General features: G+C 38.4%; 1 protein-coding gene across 1 annotated transcript; it reads right to left on the minus strand.

Moving 5' to 3' along the window:
- Positions 1-3,521: 3,521 nt before the first annotated feature.
- LOC122655767 (protein PAM71-homolog, chloroplastic) lies at positions 3,522-14,742 on the minus strand. The gene is made up of 10 exons (XM_043850089.1): positions 14,411-14,742; positions 13,609-13,768; positions 11,007-11,190; positions 10,093-10,140; positions 9,882-9,978; positions 4,850-5,010; positions 4,650-4,715; positions 4,364-4,414; positions 4,163-4,267; positions 3,522-4,072 (listed from the first exon to the last, which is right to left on the minus strand). Exons 1-10 carry the CDS (start codon positions 14,526-14,528, stop codon positions 4,007-4,009), a joined length of 1,056 nt encoding a protein of 351 aa, XP_043706024.1. The 5' UTR covers positions 14,529-14,742; the 3' UTR covers positions 3,522-4,006.
- Between the last annotated feature and the right edge of the window lie 10,425 nt (positions 14,743-25,167).

Raw genomic sequence — 25,167 nt, forward strand, 5'->3', positions numbered from 1 at the left:
AGTCATCTCCGCTTACATGAGGTACCTATACTGGATGACTCCGTTGGATTCAAGTTCTTGATTTGGGGATTTCTCAGTTGGATTCTTAGGGTTCTAAAGACTCTGTGTTTCTAATCTTCTGAAGTCTCGCACCCCCAAAAAAGAAAAAAAATAAATTTCTTAACTTTCCATGAAGAACAATATTGTTCAACACATTATTGATTGAGGTCTCTGACAATAGTCTTAAAAAATAGCTAGTTTTCAAGAAAAAATTTAGTTAGCCCTTATGTTTCCACGGTCATACTCATACATCAGTCCTTGTAGGATTTGGGTTTGCAAATCCTGAACCTGTTTAAAATTCCTTACCCTTAACCACAAAAATTAATCTACCATTAATAAAGAAGAAGAAGACTAACAATTCAAAGCCAATCTACCATTACTCTGTTTTTATCTTCCTTCATGTCTCAATGGTTGTACAAAGTACAAGTTAGATTTTCTCTCAACTGATCGGAATATGGCGTAGATTCTCCGGAACGATGTTGGATCTCAAATGGGGTAGTTCTCACAAATGAAGGAAGAACATTTGCTAGAAAAAAGGTTTTCCCCACCACCAGCCCAGAAGAAGACCCTGCGATGTTCGATGAGGCTTTTTTTTTTTTTATGTTTTTGCATCTGCTCCTCTAATCGGTTAAGGGAAAAGTGTTAACCGGTTAAAGGAAAAGTGTTAGCAGGTTATGGGTTCATATGTTGGACAGTAGTCACAGTACATATGATTTTGGATTAAAATCAACGGTTCATATCGATCCGTTGCGTCTAACGCTGCGTTTAAAGAAAATATGGGTCGTGGCACGATCTTTTTTCCCTTTTTTATTTTTTAATGAGATTCAAAGGAACCAGTAAGACAATAAAGAAACACATCTTCAAAAGATCCTGAACCCGTTTATGTTAATAAAAAAAAACTCCTAAACCCAAAAAATTCGACTCCTCCTTCATAACCTTTTTGGTCATACACTTCAACAGCGAAATGACTTCATTATTAGATCGAATACAAAACACAATATCATTATAGAGACAAGAAACATTCAAAAAAAAAATGGGAAATGAGTTTCATGGCCACAAAAACTTGTTCGGCTCTAGCTTCATTTGAGAATCTGTCCAAATATCTAAAGTGTAAATTTTGTGTGGTAATATATTTTTGTTACTTGTTATTATCAAAAAAAAAAATATATATATATATATACAACATTCCATCCTAACTGGTATGCTGTTAAGAGGCCCTGAAGAAGACCCCTGCCTTCAGCTTCAACTTGTTGGCCTATCAGCACATAACCCAAATCTATCAAAACAAATATCCTTGATATAAGAGACTATAAGATCAACCTGAATCCTTCAGGATGTTGTTAGAAGTTCCTGTGCATATCAAAATAGGATAGTTCAAATTGGGCGAGGAATATTACTAGAAGGAGCACAGTAACGCCGTATGGATCAGCAACATTAATTTTTATGTAGTAACTAATGTCTTGGTCATGAACTAAATGTAAAAACAAGTTACATTTTAGAGGGATCAGGATTTTTAAGAGAGGATATGTGTTCTTAATTAAGAGATGAAGTAGACCCCAAAGGGGTAGCGGAGTTGGCATGGACACTAGTTTAAATCAACAGGCGACCTGTGGTCAACTCCTTTAAACTATTTGGGGCTACTCACCTTGGATTTAATTGGTTTTCCTCTTACATCCTTGAATGACCTGGTCTTGTGACTATGAGGCTCGCATGTACCCGATGGAATAGTTAGGCCTTCGGTGTAGAAACCCTCATTAGCGAAAAAAAAAAAAGTTAAGAGATTAAGTACAAAACTCTTTTTAGTTGTAACTCTTATGTTAAGTACTTGACCGATACACCAAAAGCTCCGAAGTTGATGGAACGCATTAAATCAAGCGGTCATACACTAGAGTGGGCCCCATTAGGCACATAAAATCTTATAAATGATTTTGGCGAAAAATAATTTTGTCCGAGAGCATGGCTCTTGCATGCACTCCTAGAAACATAATGGGGCAAAATGAGAGCCCCAACCCCCGTAAATGCGGAAATCCTGCCTCTATTGATGCTCTTGCATGCACTCCTATTGGCCCCGTGCTGTCCCAAAGGCCACTCACAGACACAAAAATCTTTCCCATGATTTTGATTCAGAACATGGGGCCTTCACCTGAAAGAAAGCCCCGTAAAAAAATCCATTTTAGCCCCCAGAAAAATAATTTCCTCGTACACAAATCATGTCCACAACTAGTGGAGAGATACAACTTGCTACCCAAAGTTCTAAATCACAGTTTTGAAGCCAATGTAAACCCTGACCAAAATCGAGATTTTCCAAGTTTCGATCGAAACCTAGTATTTTTGTGGGCCAAAGTCGAAATGTCATGGGATAGATTAAAACTGGTCGAAACTGTATACTGAAGTATTCAAAATATGGTTGAAACCTGGTACGATCCAGTATTGACCATAAGTTTCGTCTCGGTCTCTAACGAGATATTTCGGTCGAAACTGTAAGTTCCGACAAAGATTTAGTTCCATGTTGCTACCTGGAATGAGGTTTCACTCCTTAAGAATCCACAAGAACGCTGATGTTTCCCTAACCCTCAAATCATCCATCCCATTATGCATAGTTTCAACCCCTCATGGATGAAGAACGTACAATTATTCTTGAAAATTTTTCAGAGTGCAAGTATATAGCCCATATATATATGTTCTATTAATCATTATACTCTTCAGATCCATCCCTTGCCAGGTGAGTCCGGATCAGCTACCCACATGGGGACGGGTGGGGACAGATCTGAACCTTCCATGGGGGTGTGGGATCCGCCTCTCCCCACCCGTCCCCATGTGGGTAGCAAATCTGAACTCTTGCCAGGCGCCTTTTTTTCTTCAATTTTTGGCTGGTTCATTCGTGCATTTTCTGTACCTTAAAACATACAGTCGATCACCCTCAGGGGTAATCCTGTCTAAAACAGGACATCCCAACGCACGAGGCTCCTGCTACTGCAGAGTTGGGAAAGGGGCAGATGTACATAGCCTTAACCCACTTCGGAGAGGTTGTTTCCTTGATTCAAACCCATGACCACCAGGTTGCAATAGAACCTTACCATTGCGCCAAGGCTCACCCTTTAATGGTAACCCTAAAAAATGGTACATTTATCAGAGCACATCAAAGAAATATTACCCATTACCCCACCCATTTCATTTTCTTATTGTTTAGATTTCCATAACTCACTCTTTTCTTGTCAGAAAACCTCGGAGCATTTAGTGACCATTTTAACTTTAAGGAATTCAAAAACATATCTGGAAACAGCCTCTCTGTGAAAGTAGGGGTAAGGCTGAGTACATTATGATCCTCCCCAGACCCCGCAATGGTGGGAGCTTCGTGCATTGGGTATGCCTTTTTTAAAGAATTTAAGAACATAAGAGCAGTAATAGCAAATCATGTAATTATAATGTAATAGGAACAAACATTTTCATATGAACAAGACTATAAAAGGTTACATCATTTAAAGTCCATGGTACAGTGATCTCTCATTTATTATTAAAAAATACATAAAATTTGACAGTACACCAATATCTAGAAACACAAATTGATGAAAATAGATTGTGCCGCATCATGAGTCCAATTTTTGGCTTCTTCAGTCAAAAAATATTAAAAAGAGAGAGAGGTGAACAAGTTCGGTAAGCCTTTTCTTTTGGGATAGAAAGTGCAACTGCAGCTTTTCTACCACCTGCCAGTGCACATACAAAATATACAAACTCCAACTTCAAGAACAACCATACTTCTAGTGTAAAATCAACTCAGTGATTCCTAGAACGTAATTTAGATAAGTCTAACCTTCAACCTTACCATAAAAGAATGAGTGTAACCCAAGGAAGTGCAAATTCTAGATGGATACACTTTTATGAATACCTTATTCTGTCTGGTGACTTTAAGGGCATGACTCACCCTCTTGGTGGAAATTTTTCTTTCAAGCAGACTCCCAAAGATTTCTCAGAAAACTCCCATAAATGTGGCAACTGCAAATATAAGAAAGAGAACTCCACCCAAATAGCCAACCTAAATGAGAAACAATGAGAGTTAAGATGGCTAAATACAGGTTTCAGCAGTTAACAGATAAGACACAAAACTTGGTTCGGTTGTTAATACCAGTTTTTCAGAAATATAGTTGGCAAGAAATGCTCCTCCCAGAATTGCTATAAATGTCGCAAGTAGGTGTCCAACAATGGCCCCACTAGCCACACCCCATGGGGACTGTAAGAAAGATGGTAAAATGAGATTGCAAAAATGAATTTTTCTAAGCGTTCAGAGAACTTGTTCCTCCCTTGGGTTATAATCTAAAAGTCATACCTGTGCAGCACCTAGAGCAATTGTTGCAAGCATTGAGCGATCTCCCCATTCCTGGAAGTGTTCAAAATCCCATCACTTAATTTTCTTGGTTATGAGTTGTTTTCTTGGAAGATACTCCTCTCAGCAATCAATCAGTCGAAAAGTGATCATGGAGGAACACAAATAATCATAGATGAAACAGTTTCTGCGTTCTTTTTTTATTTCTCAAGCCAACATGTTATATGGGTATCATGCATGCATTAAAAATTAAGAAAATTCCCATAAATGAAGACAAGAAGTTTCTCACAGCAAAGAATACGAGGCTAAAAGACTTCCAGATGATTTCTAGTGGATTTGTGAGCCGCTTTGCCACCTGGGACATTAAACACAATAACCATTATTATGAACCGTGGAGAAGAGGGGGGGGGGGAGAGAGAGAGAGAGAGAGAGAGAGCATAGCCAATAAAAATTCATAAAAAAAAACAGGCTGAAAATTAGAGTAATAACCTTTTCCTTGACAAGTTCCTCAGCTTCAACAAATTCCCCAAGTTCTGAGTTCTTTTCACCACTCTCGGTCACATCCGGTGGCAGGTCCCATGCATCTTTTATGGATTTAAGACCAAAGAACATAAGAAGAGTAACTGCCGCATATTCTCCAATGGGCAAGGCTGTTCAGATAGCCACAGTATCAGTGATGCATTAGAGCTTGCAAGATATGTAACATTATATTGTGAAAGTAGAGCTCATATAAAGCCAAAGTTTCATCAGGTTCCAAAGATATGGAGCTGACTGAAGAATATGCATGTTTATGAATTTTTGCAAGATATTGCTTTACAATAAGGACTATCCAGTATATGCAGAGGTATAGGAATGTATAAGATAAATCAACAATGAACCAGATTATGCAAAATAAATGAATTCAACAGAACAAATAAAAAATAACTCATGCACCACATAGAAAATATTGGGAAATGTATCATTTTCTGACACACTGCTGTTTGGCCCAGCCCTTCACTTTAGATTGGCACCCTTCTTTGCATCCACCCCCTCCCCCCCCCCCCCAATCTCTCTCATTAAATTTGTCTTAATGATCTTTGAATCTGTCAATCAAATGCTAAACAAAATTAGTGAAAATGAATTGTCTTTAATAACTCTCCATCAATTCCAAGTATTGACAGGATCCCAACAAACTCCAATGGATCAGTAAAACAAAAAGACCTGCCAAGATGCCCCTCCCCCCCTCCTATATTTACGTACGTCAGGTAAACCCCTCCCTTGATTTTAAGTTAAAAGCAGATCTCATCCTGGCTCGAAACAGAAAACTAGAAAAATCCAAATAGAGAATTTATGATCTTATCCTGTTTCCTGGCACAGAAATCCCTGACTTTTGTGATCTGCTTTGTTTGTAGAATTTATTTGGGCCTTGTGTTGTATAGTAAGGTCTTTGTTCATTTGGATTTCTCTTTGCCCTCAATAAAATTTCTGAATTATCCTCTCACACACACATACAGAGATTCATTGTTATCTTCCTATAATTACTCTGTCATATTTCATCCAAAATTCCTCTTTCCACCTTTGTAGATCTCATTTCTGTTACCCTCAAAACTAGAAAACAGTACCCACTACCTACGCACTGTATTCACCAAATTCCCAGACTCCTTTCTTAGGCTGTAGACTCAAACAAGGTTTTAAGTATCATACCGTACCGGTCGATACATATCCTATCCTTAAGGTACTAATATGATACCTCAAAAAAGTTGCTATCGACCATGTATCAACTGTATCGGGTCGATACATGGTCAATACCTATCGATATGCTGGATATGTCTTGTTAAGAGATTAGTAGTACCGCAGGGGTATTTCTGGTAGTGTCTTTATGTTATTATATCCTCATGTGTAATTTACACATAAAGATGTCCTTACATGTAAACACATAATATGTCTATGTTATAAAATATTCCCCCTCCCACGATTAGAGAAGCATTCTGTTCTCTCTAACAGTGAGCTGTTTTTTCTCATAGTTGTCAAGGCGACTAGGGCCATGTTTCTATTCCAGAAATAATTTTTGGTCTTTCAATTTCTGGGACAAATTTTTGGACAAAAAAAAATGTGTTTGGTAACGCATAGTAATTCATGTTTCTGGAACTTCTTTAAATTTACAAAAAAAAAATGCCATTAAATACCTAAAAAACCCAAATATGGTGGTGGTGGTGGTGGAGGTGTTGGTGGTGGCGATGGCGGTGGGGGTGGGGGTGGTGGCGCTGAAAATGTGGTGGTGATGGTGGTAGTGGCGGTGGTGGTGGTGGCGGCATCGTTGTCATGGCACCTAGGAAAACCAAGGCAGTCGAGGGGGCAAAAATTAAGGTAACACCAGCAAGGTGCATAGGCGCCGCCTAGGCGACAAAGGCACCAACCCAGACAAAGCCGCCGCTTGGATGCCTAGGCGACGGCTTGACAACTATGGGTGGCAGTGTTGGTGGTGGCCGAAGTTGCATTGGAGGTGATGGCGGTAGTGTCGGTAATTCCCCCCCCCCCCCCTCTCTTATTTCTCCCTTTTGTTTCTAGAACACAGAGTTTCAAATTAAAGCTTCTTTTTTGTGTTTCTCAGCAACTGGTTCATTCCCAGGAACAAAAAAATGAACCGGCGGTAACCAACGTATTTCTATTCTTTTTTTGTTCTCAGGAACAAAAAAAAAAAACAGAAACAGAAGTGTTATCATGCAGGGCCTAGGCGACCCAAGGCATTAGAGTGGTGCTTAGGCAACAAGGCACCCGCCTAGGTGTTGTAGCCGTGCATTAATGACTATGTAATATAGCAATGATAATTTTATATAATTATGTTTATGAAACATTGAAGCCATATCAATGCAATATGATATAATTATGCTAATAACAAAGCATAGGATATAATATAAGCATATTCATTAAAAAAAAAGCAATAAACATAAATCAACGTTAACTCACGAAGAGTCAACAAGTCGTTTTCTCCTCTTTCTCTCTTCGTCTCCCTCTACTTCCTCTTTTCTTCTCTTTGTGCGCAGGTATTGATTTCAAGTTCTAATACTATCACGTGGTATCAGAGCATTGATTTCAGTACCTACTGTCCTCTCCATCATTGAATTTAAGCGACTGTCAGGGTTCTTCCCTATTTTGTTGTGTGCAGCCACCTATGCTGCTTTGTGTTCAGTAGAACCCTATATCTTAAGCATGCACAACTAGGATTTGTTCAAGTACTGCTGTAGTGATTACTGGAGGAGTTCTGGTCTGTGTTTCATGAAGAAGAAGTCTACTTGATGTTATTCATCTGCGCAAGGGGTTTTCTGTTTTGTTTTTTTAACCTGCACAGGAGATTTTTCTCCATGCATAATGAGGGTTTGATCTCCCTGTGGTATTTTTGGGGCTGTTGGTACATTCTCCTCCTCCGGTAAGTCAATAATAATACTGAGTACAGTATTGAGGACTTACCATCTTCTTTCTGTGTATTGGATCAGATCTCCTCCGTTCTTCCAAAACCCTAAATTTTTGTGGAATTTTTCAAGAACCCTATTTATCATGGGTTGATCATTGTGAAATTTTGGGGATATACTCTCTATATTGGAGTGTCTGTGGTCAAAATTTTGACCTAATAGAGAACCCTAACCCTATGCGGTTTTAGGGTTTCAGTACCCTGCGATTTTTGGATTTTGAGTACCCTACGAATGGCTGTTTCTAGTTTTTTTTTGCTACTGGTTTGATCTTTGTTAAACTGTGAGGGATTCTATGTGTACCATGATAGGAGTCCCTCTTCTATCCTGGATTGTCTCCATCACTTTATTTCTATTTTCCTAGTTAGTCTAGGGTACTATGTTTAGTTGTTTTAGTTATTTTGATTTCCCAGTTTCTTTCCTAGTCTGAATAGGAAAGCTTCTATTGTAATTTGCTTCACTATAAATATAACTGTAGGAGGGGAGGCTGGTTATCAGTTGTTAGTCTTTCTAGCAGCCTCTTGTTGTCTCTCTCAATCTCTTCTTCTTCCCCTTGATTGCTGGTTCCATATTCCGATATTGTCACGTAGTATAAGAGCAATAAGGACCAGTGACCGATCCTCTCACATTACCGGTTTGATTGTTCTTCAAGGAGTGATCTCGGTTCCTGGTTGCAGCAGCCTGTGCTGCTTATATCATATTCTCTGCCCTAGTTTATGATGGAATGAAGACAAACTAGGGCTTCTTATACCTACACTGCTGATCTATGGTGTTTCAAGTCCATCTTCATCAAGTTATATGAAGAATTCATCTACCACAGGTCTGTTTTATTGAAGATATTGAATCTTCAATTAGTTTTTATGCAGACACCTGATTCCTGAGATTTTGAGGACTAATTCCTACAACTACTACAAGGACCACTCAAATGTATTATTGAGCTGATCCAAGCTCCTGATTTGCTGCAATACAATTTCTCTCATTGGCTGGAGGATACTCTGTTTTTTGGGCAGAAATATTCCCATCAATATTTGCTCCTGTGTACAATCCAGCCCTCTGATTTTCCCAATCTTTTGGGCACTTATTTCTGTGGGTACAAGGCTCCTTCGATCATAAAACCAGGCCCATCAGACCTGTGTTCTGCCAGCTACTTAATTATCACCCAAATCTGGGTTTTATCTATTGCCAGTTGCTATCCTTTGCTGCTGTTTTGTGCTAGAATCAATCTACTGTTACTGGACTGAAGTCCTACTACTGATCCTTGCAGCTGTCGATGCTTTCATTGATTCCCATATTTCCTACCTGCACGACGGCTGATCCAAAGGCTCCGATGGACACTGTTCATATTCAGATCGCCAACATCAAATTGAATGGTATATCTAATTACATGTTATGGTCTTAAGCAGTTCTTGTTGACATTCATGCTAAAGGAAAGATGAAATACCTCACTAATGATCCTCCTTCAGTTGATCCTAAGGATTCTGCTACTTTTACTGTATATGAAGATTGGATGCAAGAGAATTCCACACTCAAGATATGGTTGTGGAATAGTATTGATCCTACTATTGCTGCCAATGTTATGTTTCATACTACTGCAAAGGGTGTTTGGAATGATCTGAAGGAAAGTTTACGAGCGAGGAAGCCTGAATCAGTGCATTCAGCTTATCAGCGATCATGGGTCTATAAAAAGTAGCATGCCATCTTCTCTTGGTATACACTCTCTAGAGATAAAGCTTCTCAAGAACAAATTTTAGGGATCAACCTTTCCTCCACTAGTCATTAAGTGAGACAAACTTAAAAGTTGTTTGAGGCACACAGTCCTCAAACGCATAATATCGTTTAGTGCACACATCCGATAAATCCATTTTTTACTAATATATTAGTCATTTTTTGGCATCAACATTCTTAAAGAGGTCACATTTTAGGAAAAATCAATATTTGGTCATTAATAATGTCAATCCACAATAGTATCATCAATCGTTATTGTTATCTTCAACACACTTTGTTAGACGTATGAAGATCATTCTCCTACAAATCCACCAAGTCGTATCGCTGAACATTTATAGCTCCCAACTTACTTGTTTGAAACTGAGCTGGCACTGAATGGAATATCCGTCCTATTACCACAGACAGGATTGTCATAAGTGAAAGAGCACCCATCGAGCCCAACAAGACCTGGTCAATTAAATTAACAGTTCAGAATAACAGTCTATCTCCAAATATCAATGCATGGCCAACACTGCAGAGAGAGAGGGGTGCAGCAAAATAAATAGTATAAATTTTCCATACCAATCCTTTTTTATATTGCATGGCCAACAGTGCAGCAATAAAAAATGTCTGCCCAAGTAAACAAGTGTCACAGTGTCAGCCATATTTCATGTCCAAACAAGTACAGATACAACACAAATATGAGTGGTTAAAACAGAAAGCATCAATCTAGAGTATACATGCTGGGCTTCAATATAAAATCTCTATATCTCCCACACCTTCCATACACAGTTTAACGCTATTATGATGTGAAGCAAGACCCTGTTGCAGGTTTCCAGTAAGTTGCAATAGTGTTTTCTTTTTTCCCACTTTTTTCTAATGGAAGTTGGTTTTTGGCTCGTTGTCCCCAAATGACATTTCTTTTTCAGCTGGAGTTTATGTCATTAGATATGTTTTTTAAAAGTTACAGGTTAAGCTAAACATTGTTATAGGATGAGTAGTTTTGGAGATGCAGTTGATCAAAGTTACTTTTGTATAGCAGGGGCCATCTGGTAATTATTTGAAAAGAGGGGTTTTCCAGGAATCATCAAATTTAATTTTGCTATAAGATGAGTAGTTTCTGAGATGAGCTCAATCAAAGTTAATTGTGTATCAGAGGCCATCTGATAATTATTTGAAATGAGAATCTTTCCAGGAATTCCTTTGGATCTGTTTGTAATTTGGAATTATTACAGAGCAAATAGTAGCTTGGCTGCTATTAGGGTCTTTTCCTAGTTTTTTTTTTTTTTTTTAAATAGTGATGATTTAGAAACTAGGACACACACACACACGCACACACGAAAACTAATTGTTTCTTTGATCAATAGACAAAATGAAAATAAACTTTACAAATCCTACTTGAACTCTAATTATATACCATGTATCCACTTAAATTCAAAAAAAAAAAAATTGAAAAACATTAGCTTATGTCTATCCAGGCAAGGCAGATAATTCACCTTGTCTCCAATCTCAGAAACAAATATCAATGAGAAGGCAGCAGTGAAGCCTGACTTTGCAAATGCTTCCATGAGTGATGAAGGTCCTCCCTTCACAAAGGCAATCAATGAAAAAGCTAAAGCACATCCAAGTAGCACAATAGCTACGGATACTGGATAAGGAAGTCGATTAGGAGGTTTCGCCCTGCAAATTCATGAGATCTATGTTTGAGTTTGGTTTAACTGGGGAAAAAAAAACTGATGTCCATTGGACTACGATAGAACATGGACTTAAATGCTTTAGAAATTTTTAATTACATTACTGCACCATGTGGAAGATGATCATATAAGAAATCTGAAGTGCAAATAGGTTCCTTACTATGAAGTGTCATGGAAATCCATAAGTTCAACTCAGGTTGAAAGTGTCGTGCCGAACCTTTTGACTTATCTGAAAGCCACATTTGGATTTACGAGGATGCCAGATTGTGTTGAACTCATGTTCAGAGTTCTGTTTGTAAGTGGGCTCAAAAGCTGACTATTTTACCTAATTTTTAAGATGAGTTTTGAGGGATCCTAAAATAGTGGCATCTCATTAGTTCTGAAGTTTGAAAACAACTTCAAAATTTTAGCAGTATGCTGTCTTGTAGGATTAGTTTAGTTAATAGTCAAAAGGATCAAATACTGGTTGGGAATTTACCAAATTTATTACTTCCATTATGACTTAAAATTTGTGTTTGAAAATTCAGAATGAAGCCAGAGTTTGCAAGCTCACATAAACAAGTGTCAAGCATGTAGTCCAACCCAGTTTTCCTCCTATCAAATTAAATACAAGTGTTCTCCTCTTCTTCTTATTCTTTTACTTCCTCATTTTTGAAAGCTAAGGACCAGCACACTCAACCCCCGTGCCCCGGTGAGGTAGATGAAAATATGAAGAAAACAAGACCAAAACACCATTCATGGTACTGTTCACATGAACAGTGTCACAGCCCATATTTGCCTTGTGTGAGGATGCTTTTTAGAAGATCTTGTGGGCCCATCAAGTGGAAAAAGATTCTATCCTAATGCTGCCATAGTTTAGTTTGTTCAGTTTTAGAAAGTATATTTTATTTCATTTAGGTAGCTTCTAATTTCAATTTGTTACTGTTTTTGTTTTTAGGAGTTCTATTTTGATGTATCACAGCTAGATTTACAGGAAGTTTTGAATTTGGTTGTAAGCTACTTGTTAACAAACACTTTCTATTTTTGTAACCCATTCTTCTATATAAATAAGGAGCAAGGCTGAATACAAGGGACGATTAAAGATTGAAGATTGAAGAAAATAGAGAGCTATGACTTGAAGCTGTGAGAGGCAGTGGCTGTGGGATGTGGCAACGGTGAAAGGAGTGGGTGAGAGACCCTGGACTGTGAGGATCGCTCACCCACGGCCTCGCACCATTGCCGCATCCCACCGTCACTGCCTCTCACAGCTTCAAGTCATAGCTCTCTATTTTCTTTAATCTTCAATCGTCCCTTGTATTCAGCCTTGCTCCTTATTTATATAGAAGAATGGGTTACAAAAATAGGAAGTGTTTGCTAACAAGTAGCTTACAACCCAAAATAAAAAAAAAGTGTGTACCCAGTGCACAAGGCTACCGCCACTGCAGGGTCTAGGGAGGGGCATAATGTACGCAGCCTTACAACCAAAATAGAAACTTCCTATAAATCTAGCTGCCATACATCAAAATAGAAACTCCTACAAAAATGGTAACTGAAATTAGAAGCTACCTAAATGAAATAAAATATACTTTCTAAAACTGAAAATGGAAACTAAACTATGATAGCATTAGGATAGAATCTTTTTTCACTTGATGGGCCCACAAGATCTTCTAAAAAAACATGCTCACAAGGCAAATATGGGCTGTGACACTGTTCACATGAACAGTGTTTTGGTCTTGTTTTCTTCATATTTCAATCTACATCACCCGGAGGTTGGGGGATTGAACTCTTCAGGAATCCTCTGACCCTTTGAAGGATAAATATAGAACATGGAAATGTTCTACTTTAGTGTTAATTCTATACCTCTAAACTTTTTAACTGGAAGACCAAAAGAAAATATGTTCCTTTACTCTTGAAGCTGAAATACCTTTTTAAGATATTTTTTTCCCCCTTTATCTTGAACAAGAAAATAATAACCGAAGATTCATACATTTCTTGGAACAATAGAAACTCACAAGGTTTGCTAGTCTGACAAGCACTACAACGCACCAACCAGTAGTCTAGGGAACTCGAAACAATTGAGAATATGACAGATGTCAATATTTCCCCATGATTTGTCATGACCATTCAATCTATAGAATTGAAGCCAATGACTCACATTCTCTCAAGAATTAACTAGGAACAAAAATTGCAACTAACTAGTGATATGTATCTGATTGCCCCAAAACTAATTTTCATGCGGAGATTATGGATGACTTAAAGAATGAACCACATAAATAAAAGGGAAAGCAAACGTATCAGAAAATTTGCCTCACAAGGAAAAAGAATTATATATTGGAGCATCAACAGTAATGGAATCCTCAAATTTTTATTAAATACAGGAATTGATCTGCCCTTGCTAACAACACAACTGATCCACATGACTCACGATTCAGTTAAATTTTCACTCGGAGGACCTCCTATGGAGATATTGCGTTTATCATTTTCCTCCCGTCCTTCGTAGCCTCCAGATCCAATACTGACATTGGAAGCTTGAGCTCTGGTTGTTCCACACACTGAATTCAACCTCAATATATCCTTGTATCTCACTGCAAACAAGTTAACTGAAGTGTCATTCACTTATTATGAAATAAGTGATAAATAGTAGAAATTATAATTATAAAATTACCAACAAAAAAGTGATCTAACTCGATGAAGCATTTATCATCAATTCAAAATCATTAATATTGTGATACCTGAATAAAGAATCATATTCTCCAAATCAAAAGGTAACAGTTGTTGAAGTATATAATTTATTCATAAGAATTGTTATTCTTTTAAACCAATCTCATTGCTCTTATTTTTTCCAACTTAAAATTCCTTACATTCTCAGCAACATGGAATGCATTTGTGATTAAAGGATATGACTTGTGTTGCTATTTTTTTGTGCATTCTGTAACTAAGACAAAACATCCAGCTAAACTTAAATGGGTATTTTGATAAAGAAGCAATATATGCTTCCTATTTCCATTGGTTTTTTTTTAGCTATACGCAGTTAAGCGAGGTGATAAGTTGAGATAAGGTTTACTTCAGTTCAAGTCAATCACCGTAAGCCCATTTAACAATTAGAATCCCCAAGCGTTAAGCAATATTTGTAGGGAACCAAATCTTCATATCCAACAAAAACCAGCACAAACTGAAAAACCTGAAACTTTGAGCAGAATTAAAAGGGAAAATAAGCAGCAACTTACATGAATTTGAAGTTCTCCTTCTGGATAAAGGGATAGAACAAGGGAGGGAATCGATGGAAGCCAATAAGGGGAGCTTCCCTCTCGAAACAATTGGAGAATGGATTAACTGCGCCTGCATCTTTCCCAAACTTTTTTCTCACAGAGTTCAAAGGCAGAGATTTCTCTCCATGACGCCCAACAACACTAAAACACTGCCTCAAATTCTCCTCCGAATGTCAAGCGGAGGGAGCAAACTTCGCTTTGTAAGAGTAAGAACCTACTGATGGAACCAACGACTGAGGTCTGAGGAGTTCTTCGTCTCTGATGAGTATTTGGGGTTCCTGAAATCTGCCACGTGCATAGGTAGATAAAATTGCCTTTATTTTTTAATTTTTTGCGCAATAGTAGGAATATTATAGGTTATGTTTGGTGGTTGAAATTTGAAATAAAGGAAAGGGGAAAATTTTCATACACGGTTGTGTATTAAAAAAAGGGCTCATGTTCTCTGTGCCGCAGCGTAGGCTGGGCCCAGACACATGGGCCTACCACTCAGGGGGTAGGGTGGTCATTGTGGCCTTCCCCATGTGTCTGGGTGCAGCCTACCCCCCCCCCTCAACGCTGAGAACATTGTCTCTTAAAAAAATGAACATAATAAGACAAAGGATAAAGTTTTCCTCCAACCGAATGTATGGGATGGTTCACCCACTATCATAGGATTCATAAACCTCTCCTAAAGTTTTAGTATATTCTAAAATAGCCTTTTGATATCCATTTTCGCCCTCTTCCCCCCCTCCCGGTGAATGGGATCTCATTCACTGTGGGTGGAGGGAAACTCGGTCTGAAGATAAAATCATGATGATACAATGATTGATTTATATGTCTATCCCTCTTCTCAAATTCAAAAAAAAGAATAAATTTTTTTTTTCTTTTCTTTACATTTCTTGTCAGCCTGTTGCGTCAAGAAATCATCGAGCGGTCCTGCGAGTGCCGTCACCTGCAAGTGGACTAAGGGGTCAACAGAGAGAACCGGTGTGGTTCCGGCCTAGGGCTCTCCGATGTCAAAGTTAGATCTCCTGGCGCAAACAGATGAATAGTGATTATTCAGTATGAGTTTAGATGTCCCCTGATGGAGTTGTGTACCTTGCCTTTTATAGTAGCGTATGGCGGTGTGGAGAGTCCCAGTTTGATGGCGATTGTCCCGTTGAGTGGATAGAGGCCCTGGGTAACGGGGCTCTATCCTGATTGATCATCTCCCTGCAGGAGGGAGTGTCCTAGTGGTATCAAGATCCTTGGTGGATAGATACCCGCGTGTGGTGATAACGTCCTTGGTGCTTGAATCCGTCTGGGTGACGTGACCTCTAAGCGGCGGTCTAGAGTCCTGGTGGTGACATGAGTCTTAGCGATACGATCGGGTCATAAGTGGGTAGCCCCCTCCTCACGTGCCCACGATGCTGTGCCTGGGTGCAGGCCGCGCCTGGATAAGGTCGTGCCTGGGTGCAGGCCGCGCCTGGATAAGGTCGCGCCTGGATGTGTGGCCGCGCCTAGGTGAGGCCGCGCCGGAGTGGTGGCCGCGCCTGGGTGAGGCCGCGTCTAGGTGAGGCCGTGCCCTGCTGTGTGGCTGCGCCTGGGTGAGGCCGCGGCGCCTGAGTGAGGCCGCGCCTGGGTGAGGCCGCGCCCTGATGTGTGGCCGCGCCTAGGTGAGGCCGCGCCCAAGTGGTGGCCGCGCCTGGGTGAGGCCGCGCCTAGGTGAGGCCGCGCCTGGGTGCAGGCCGCGCCCGGGTGCTGGGACCCCGGTTCGTTCCCCTTGGCTATGGAGCGGGTCGTCTGTGACACGTGGCGTTCGTTGATTGGCCCGATGAATATTGGATGTATCACAGCCAAACATAGCCTTTAGGGTTTTCTTTTTTTCCTTGATAGAGAAGTCAGTTGCCAGCTGTGGCAAATTGGCAATGGCCACGTAAGAGGGAAACCTAAATTGACAAACTATCTTCAAATGCCTTTTCAAGCTGGAGGTTGGATGAAGTCATGAGGTAAGGGTGCCAATCAGTCCGGTTCTAGTTATTTAGTTTGAAAATATTCCTATTTATCTTTTGGGAAGGTGCAAATCAAAACAAACTGATATGAAGCAATTAAAATCAGATTCATTTTGCACTCAGTTCGATTTATCGATTTCTATTTAGTGACATCCGATTTACATGTGATTTATAGTACCAATTTTGGAAAATAATTTACAATTTCAATTTGCAATATGTTTAACTCTGATTCACATTCTACTTACATGTGGTTTGTAGTGTTGGTTTGTAGTGTTGATTCACATTCAGTTTCACCTTTGTACTATTTAATTAGATTCCTTTTACACCTAGTTTGAGAGCATGAACAGATAGGTTTATAATAACTAAAGCTTAGCATCTCAATATATATTATGAATTCTCTTACTGTTCATTCTAACACCATATAAAAACCATCTTAGAAACATTGAACTAGCCTTTGCTTGATCATAATAAAATACGTAAAATTGAGTTATTCGATTTTACCGGTTTCATTTTATCGGTTCCTATTTGTTTTAGAACCATCGTTTTTTCAGTGCAAATCAAAATCAAACCGAAAAGAGAACCTATGAAATCAGAAAATTGAGTTATTGGGTTTTACTTGTTTCGTTTTATCAATTCTTATTGATTTTAGAACCATCATTTTCTTATGCAAATCAAAACCAAACCGATAAGTGAACCTATGAAATCAGAAGCAAGTCATTAATTAGGAAAGGGAGAGAAGATGAGAACCAGGAGGCTTGAACCCGAAACCTTCTGGTAGTCTTTTTTCGGTGACTGCATACAAAATTTCAATAATTTATTGCTATTATTTCAATTTAATCATTATTCATTTTTAGAAAACATGTGAGTATGTATCAATGTTAATTAATCTGATCATTGTCCTCTCAGGTCCCTACCTGGTACAGTAATCCAATTTCTCTCAGAGTGGGGCGAAAATGACGACCTAACCTCCTGCCCGAACCCACTGCTCGGGTGTGGGTAAGTTGTCATTTCCGCCCCACTATGAGAGAAACCGAACAACCGGACGGGGAAGGAACCTGACAGGAAAAAAATTATACATCCACCCGTTACAACCAATCAGTAGTGCTATTGGTTTATTTATTTATTTATTTATTTGGTGCAGTGCTATTGGTATTGAAAATGGATGAGTCCGTTACCGATCCAATATTATAAAAACCATGGATTCACCAAGTATCATATTGTTGTTATTTGAAAGCAAACCCTCCTCTCTGTCCCAGCCTCCAAAGTCCTAAATGCAGAGCTATAATTATTTAGGAGAAAAGTGTTTTGTGAGGGACTGTACCACCTAGACACGGGGTGAAATGACCACCCCAACCCTTCTGATTTCAACGCATGTGTTCTCATTGGCCTTGTGCGCACAAAGACCACGCTCCTCTCAAAGAATGCCGACCCGATCATTTATTAGAGCCTCAAAACTAAGTGAACAACGCACATTCAAGCAGGATTCACCAAATACAAATGGGAATCTTCTCTTCCATGTCCCAAACTACGGTTCTATTTATTTGCAAGGGAAGTGAAAATTTACAAACCTAAAAATGAAACTTTTGTAATAGTTACCTAACATAAATTTCTTACTATATTACTAAATATACTTTTTAGATGTAATTTTTATTTGACATTTTCAAATCCAAGGGATTTGGATGCATTGTAAATGATATTTAATAACTGATTTTTGTTTCAAACCACTTGTTTAATTTCTACAAGTGTTTTTTAAGGTCAATTGATACCTTTTGGAGTAATTCTTAGGATGAGAAGTAAAGTTTCTTTGCTTCGAGAAAAACAAAAAAGACCCAAAATAGTGAAAATTGAAAAATCACTCAAATGAATCAAATCTTTGCTAAATGCAGCTGAAGAATCACTCTAGTAATCGAAACTTCCCATATCATTTCAAAGAAGTTATACCAAATGGGCATGCAATGTCTCAAATTTATCACAGCCCAAGCCTACATTTAAAGTAATGAGCTTGAACAAAGTTGAATTTTGAGGCAATTAGTTGGAAGTCTTCCCACTTCTCTTGGTTCAGCTACCTCTATGCTGAGTTCCAATAATATAAGTTGAATCTCCTGTGCCAACTCCTTTTTGATCAAGTTTGGTTTTTCCGTTAAATCACCTCAATGGCCCCTATGGATCTTTGATCTATCTGTTAAGCAATGGTCCATTCCAAATTTGACAGACAATGCGTGTAAATAATGTGTGATCTCCTAGTTGCCTTTCTGAACCCAGCTGGAATGTCTTGGTTGAGTCCCACCTCTCTCTAAAGCAGCTACTCTCTTAATTTGATTATGTAAATCTTCAAACTAGTCCACAGCAACAGTGTAACACTTCCCACACATCTCTATGTCGAAGCTTCTTTTAGGCATCTCTGGGCTCATGATACGGCCGATTGAGAGCAATGTGATGAAGGCAGAAGATTCCTCTTTCACCTTGGCACTGAAGTAGTTTTTAGAATTGGGAATCTTAGAGAAGATCTCCCTCACATTCTGAACCCATGCAAGATTATATTGATTCAAACTACCGAATTCTGAAATTTTCGTAACTTGTCTGCATAAAACAATAGAAAGACTTGAGTAAAATTGAGGAAACTAGTAAGAACGATAGATACTTGTGAAGGGTGACAAGAAGAGGAAACCTGGTTGGTGCAAATTAAGTAAATATGAAACGCTGTCTGCCCCCACAACAAACCAAGCAGCTATAAATGTGAATAATATGAGGATGTCTGAAACAGATCTCAGAGAAGCTTTCCACAGAAGTCAATGATAGACTTCCATCATTTTCCTAATGTTTATTCAACATGAATGCAAAAATTGAATCAACAAGCTTGTCTGATGAAAGAATGAAAGCATCTAAAATAACAGCCTGTAGAACTAGGACTAATCCAATATGATTTCAAACAATGAGATCCCTTCATCAAAAGAGAAAGGGTGAAAATGTCCAGATCGACTAGAACAATGATTCAATATAAAATAGTTATTTGTTTCTTTAAGAACATAACCAAATACATATCTAAGGGAGTGATCCACCAACGGAACTATTAGCTTTGTCATACTTCTAAAAGAATCTATGTTGCACAAGTTTGCTTCACCATGCACTTCCAATCAAATGCACTATAAACCCCTAAGATTTTGCGTATGATGCTATGATTCTATCCCAGTACAAGGGTAAAAATCATCCTTTCCAGGTTCATTTGACTTGAAATACTCTAAGCCTCCAACAGAGAGGATAGCTAATGCAAAAATAATTTCAGACTTCTTTATCTCACAAGGTAATGCTCTCAATGTGACTATACAATGGAAACTGGGCCCACCTTTTCATGGGTGATACAGAAGGGTTCTGTAAATAGTTTATCATTTTCAGAAGTACTCTCATTTGTTGGATATTAATCTGGTCTTTTGATGGCACAGAAGAGCATAGTTCATGTAGCTCACACCAAATGGGATAAGGCTTTATCAATTGATAGAAAACTTCTAGTGCATATCCAGGAATTGCAATCATATTAGTTAACTCTTAGTACACCTCAAGCTACTTGTATTATTGGTGACTCCATATAACTGGAAAAAATATATATATATTGGGAACTATTAACCATTGCAACTGAAAATGCTAAATCCATAACAAAATCAACAAAAAAGCAAAACTGAAAGTAATCAAACTCATTGTACAAGAAAGCACTAATGAATTTCTGAATGGCAGTCTACACCAAAGAGATCTCTCCCAAAGTTTAAAATCTCAGCTAAATGAGGTCTGTTACATGGATCATTGCCCTCCAATAGGCTCTATCCGAGGTCATACTTGGTGCAAGACCTAGACTATGCATGTCCTTCCTCACAACTTCTCCTATGGTTATTTTAGACCTGCTCCTCGTTCTTTTAGCTCCTTCAATCAGGATCATATCACTCCTTAATGGGGCATCCCTAGGCCTCCATTGAACATGACCATACCATCTCAAACGACTCTCTAGGAGCTTGTCATTGATCGGGGCGACTCCCAAGTCAGTTCTAATCCGCTCATTCCTTACTTTATCCTTCCTAGGTTTTCTGCACATTTATCTTAACATCCTCATCTCTGCTACACAAGGAAGCACTATGGTCACTGGCAGACTAATCACTGAGTGTTCAACGTATGCCAGACTTCAGGAACTTCTCCACCCCTCATGGGATTACTTAGTTAATTGCCACTTGAATATGATATTTCAATCCTTTATTTTTAATGCAATAATGTTTAAGTGAATCTACTTTGGAAGTTTTCGTCTCTTGAAAACTAATGAGTTTCATACTTCCAAGTTTGTTTTCCCCTTGGTAATATATTTTACTCATGCACATGTGCTCATATGTTCATCCAGCCCCAAGCAACCAACCATGGCTTAAACAAAAAGGAAAACCGCACAATTAGATTGGTACAGTTATTCAATTTAGCCAAACTTCTACATATGAAAAGTGAAACAGTTCCAAAAGAGAAATATAAACTCTGGTGTTGAGTTCATAGAGGAGTTCCAATGTTTACAATCAGTATTTAACAAACACAATATTACATTTAGCTTTCATAGCTTTACATGGATAAGAATCACCCATTTAGAGAATTCAAATACCATAATGAAGCAAGAAAAATAAAATCATGAATTCAATGACAGTCCACATCACACAGATCTCTCCCAAAGGTTAAAATTGATCCCAATGGCTGTTGGCTTTTCTTTTCCTTGATGTAGGTACAGATATGTATTAACATATTCCTTTTCCATTTTGGTTTAATCCACAAGAGATTATGCTCTTAGGCGAAAGTAGCGTTTGAGCATAAATTTCTTATACTAATTCATCCTTTTTGTAATTCCATTAGTGGAGAAGAATGATTTATGGTTTCCTTACAGGAGTTCTCCTATGCCTTCCCCCCACCCCCATCCAAAAAATAAAATAAAAGAGTATGAGTAATTATTGTTAGACAATGAATTTGAGTTGTGGTAGTTGCCATCAAGTGTGTGGGGGTGTGTGTATGTTCCACTTAATGAAAAGATTCATTATTCTAGTTTGAAGGTATTCAAGGTTTTGGTGATCTATATTACATCTCTAGTTTGAAGGTATTCTCTACTACCTAGCTGTCTAGAATTTAAGGATTTGTTTACTGATATTTGTATCATGATCCAATCCATCAACAGCCCTGTATACTGCATAGAATCAAAATGTTGGGGGTTGTTGGATCCAGTTTCAATTTTATACCATCCAATAAGATGAGTAAGCACCAAAGTTGAAAGAGATACCAAAAGGGTATAACCTTAAGTTAAATGCCCCCAAATACCAAGCCAGCAAAGCTCAAGAAGATATCAAGAGTACATGTTCTTGAAATAACAACTGAATTCCTTCCAAAAAAGAAATAACTAGTCAATATGAAACAAAATCACAGGGCCCTTAATCATATCTAGATAAACATGCACAGAGAGAAGTGAAGAACAAAAGAGGAGCTCATGCATGAAGCATTAAAGAGCAACTGTGTAGCTCTGAATATTTATTCAGATTTGTTTCTGAAATGTATGGATGTAGATTACTCAAAAATAAAGGTATCATCAGATGCTCGATTGGTTGACTACAGGCTTTCCGTTGAGAGAGAGAAAGATTCTGATTTCTTACCTCGGTTGCAGAGTCCAATGACTTGAGTCACTTGACCATGTCAGCAATCTCTACAGAAAACAAAATCACCCAAAACCCAGAATTATTATCTCATTTAATTCAGATGCACTTGATTCATGGAATAGAAGACACATTGAACAAAAACTTAAACTAATGAGCAACCTGAGAGAGAGGATTGACAGCACCGGAACAGATAAGAAGTCCTCGGCCGAGATGAATCCGCCACTATTTCTGTCGAGCTGCCAGAATCATTGATAGACTATTTCTTGCAACCTGGGCCCAGAAAATAAAATTAAAAAAATAGTTCTAAGGTCAAAATACTGTGAATCAAGTATAAAGCACTCGAAATCGAGAAGAGACACTTATCTTTTCTCCTCACGAAACAAAAGAACCCATTTAATCACAACTCTCAACTCTGCGACTAGGGCATCGCAAAGGGCAACTAGGTTTCAGATTAGAGAATAAATAGAGGAAGGCACTCAAGGGAAGGGGCTTACCTGCTGCTCACGAAGACCTCTCGTGTGGGGTTGGACAACAAGAGAAGAATAAGAAGAAAACGGATAGTTGCAGCGGCAATTTGGACGGTGGCGAGAGGATGATGGGTTGGTTGTCTTCTTCCAATGTTAGCAGATCAATATTGTGAAAAGACAGAAATACAATTTTAAATGTCAATTTAAAATATTGCCACACCTAATTGATCCTTCAATGTCCAATTTCTTATTGTGTATTTTTCTTTTCACCATTTTGTTATTTTTCCAAATGTAACCCACCCTTGTTACATGAATAACAACCCTTTTATTTATGATACAAGTTGTATCATGTGCTTATTTAGCATTCCTACGTAAGCCCAGGTTTGGCCTTAGCAGTCTTGTTTTATATTGGTATATTTTCTTGACTTGCTATGTAAGCCCAGCTATAGCTTTTGAGTTGCTTAAGCTTCATTGGTATAGTCTTATGCACTTGTTATAAGACCATGTTTATGAGCATATTCTAAACTTTAATGGTATATCCCCCTTTGGTCCCTTCTTTTTGTCGATGACAAAGGAGGAGAGAAAACTTATGTGGTGGTGCTTGAAAAAGTGGCTGCATTATGAGAATATGACTGGATAAAAAGGCGTTATTTTGGCATATATATGGCTATTGAGAGCCAAGGTTGTGTGCTTAATTGAGATGCCAAATCATGTGATATGCATATTCTCAAGGGGAGTATTTATATTGAATGTCTCATATGTGTATATGCTATTATTGGCTTTATTGCTCTTTGCCAAGAACAAAGGGAGAGAAAATGTGTTTTATTGGTATACATTTTTTAGTATATAATAGCATACAATTTTTCTTCCTAGCTTGGATACTTATATTTTGTTTATAGGAGAACAACATTTTTTTTTGGAATACAATTGGTGTTTTTTCAATAATAGCTTATCATTACATAAAAGGGAGGAGATCATTTGAGACAAACCATGCCATATGTACAATCTTTGATTTAAATGGATATTATATTTTGGTGATTACATTTTATTTTTGTGATGAAAAAGCTATAGTGCTCTTCCTCGTGCTTTAATGAGTATACAAGTTCCAAGCATTGAAGAAGTGTACTTGAGCCCAAGCATCATATTAGAATATTTAAAGCTGCTCAAGAGACTTTGTCATGGATTGGTGGAGCTCAATCTCGAAGATCAAGTCATGCCATCCATGAGTATTCAAGCAACTCGAGCTGGAATCGGAAGATTTATTTGTGGTTTGTTTGAATGTATCCTAGGTCTTGTGCTTCATTTGTAATATCTAGATGATCCTAGGATATAATGATCCAAATGCTCATACTCAAGCTCAATCACCTATGGACTTAAACTGGAAAACCTAAGATAAGTGGCTCTACTATAGATTGACTAAGCCAACTTGACTTAAATGGTTTATATCCATCAAGATCATTGACTTAAACCTATGGTAACCAAGGACCTTATTTTGGTGCACTTGACATGACATAAGAGCCTATTGAAAATTATGTCCAAGTGATGTGCTTAAAAACATGAAAAAGGTCATTTCTGCATCTGGTGGTCAACCGGTGGAAAACTTGATGAACGACCAGTTTGCACATGGACAGAAGACCGGAACACAGTCCGCTGGTTAGCGAGAGCACCACTCTACAGACGGATGTGAAGTTCAGTCGACCGGTACTCCTAAGTCTCATATTCCTATTATTTCAGATCCTTCTCTAGATCTTCCCATTGCTGTTCGCAAAGGGGTTAGAACTTGTATGCAACACCCTATTTCTCAAATGGTTTCTTACAAGTCTCTTTCCCCATCATACAGTGCTTTTGTATCTTCTTTGTCCTCTGTTTCTCTTCCTAAGAATCGGCAAGAGGCTCTTCAAAACCCATGGTGGAAGGTAGTGGTTACTGCACTTTTGTTGGAGCTAACTTAGTTACTTGGCAAAGCAAGAAACAGACTACTGTTGCCAAGTCAAGTGCTGAAGCTGAATTTTGTGCCATGTCCCATAGCATTTGTGAATTAATGTGACTTTTCAGGGACTGTTGAAAGACTTGGCTATGCCTACTTCACTTCCTATGATGCTTTATTGCGACAACAAATCTGCTATCAGTATTGCTCACAATCCAGTCCAACATGATCGCACAAAGCATGTGAAGATTGACCACCATTTCATCAAAGAGAAGCTGGAACGGGGATTGATTTGCACTCCATTTGTGAAGCCGGACACCAGTTAGCTGATGCTTTTACTAAGGGTTTAAGTAGTCAATTGTTTCTTCCTCTTGTGTGCAAGTTGGGCATGTGTGATATTCATGCACCAACTTGAGGGGGACTGTTGCAATATGGGTACAAGAGTAGAATTGTCCTTAGGGTTTATTTGGTGTTGCCCTAGGGGCTCTATTGTCTTTGTACTCATATCTCATTTATTATAAATAAAGGTGGGCTGGTGTCTCATTGACACATCACAATTTCCAAAATCATCAAATTATTTTCCCTTATAGGAGTGCTTCCTCATATTCTTCCTTGATCTTCTTTGAATAATGGATCTCATATAAATTTTTACTATTTTTGGTATCAGTGACATTATAAAAGGTTTTCATCTTTT

This window comes from Telopea speciosissima, chromosome 3 (genome assembly GCF_018873765.1).
Source record: "Telopea speciosissima isolate NSW1024214 ecotype Mountain lineage chromosome 3, Tspe_v1, whole genome shotgun sequence".
Classification (NCBI taxonomy): Eukaryota; Viridiplantae; Streptophyta; class Magnoliopsida; order Proteales; family Proteaceae; genus Telopea; species Telopea speciosissima.

Coding starts and splice junctions, on each gene's coding strand:
- LOC122655767 (XM_043850089.1), bottom strand. CDS start 14,528: ATGCAGGCGCAGTTAATCCATTCTCCAATTGTTTCGAGAGGGAAGCTC. Junction 13,769..14,410: donor AAGGAGAACTTCAAATTCAT/GTAAGTTGCTGC, acceptor ACTTGTTTGCAG/TGAGATACAAGGATATATTG. Junction 5,011..9,881: donor GCCAGCTCAGTTTCAAACAA/GTAAGTTGGGAG, acceptor CTATCTGAACAG/CCTTGCCCATTGGAGAATAT.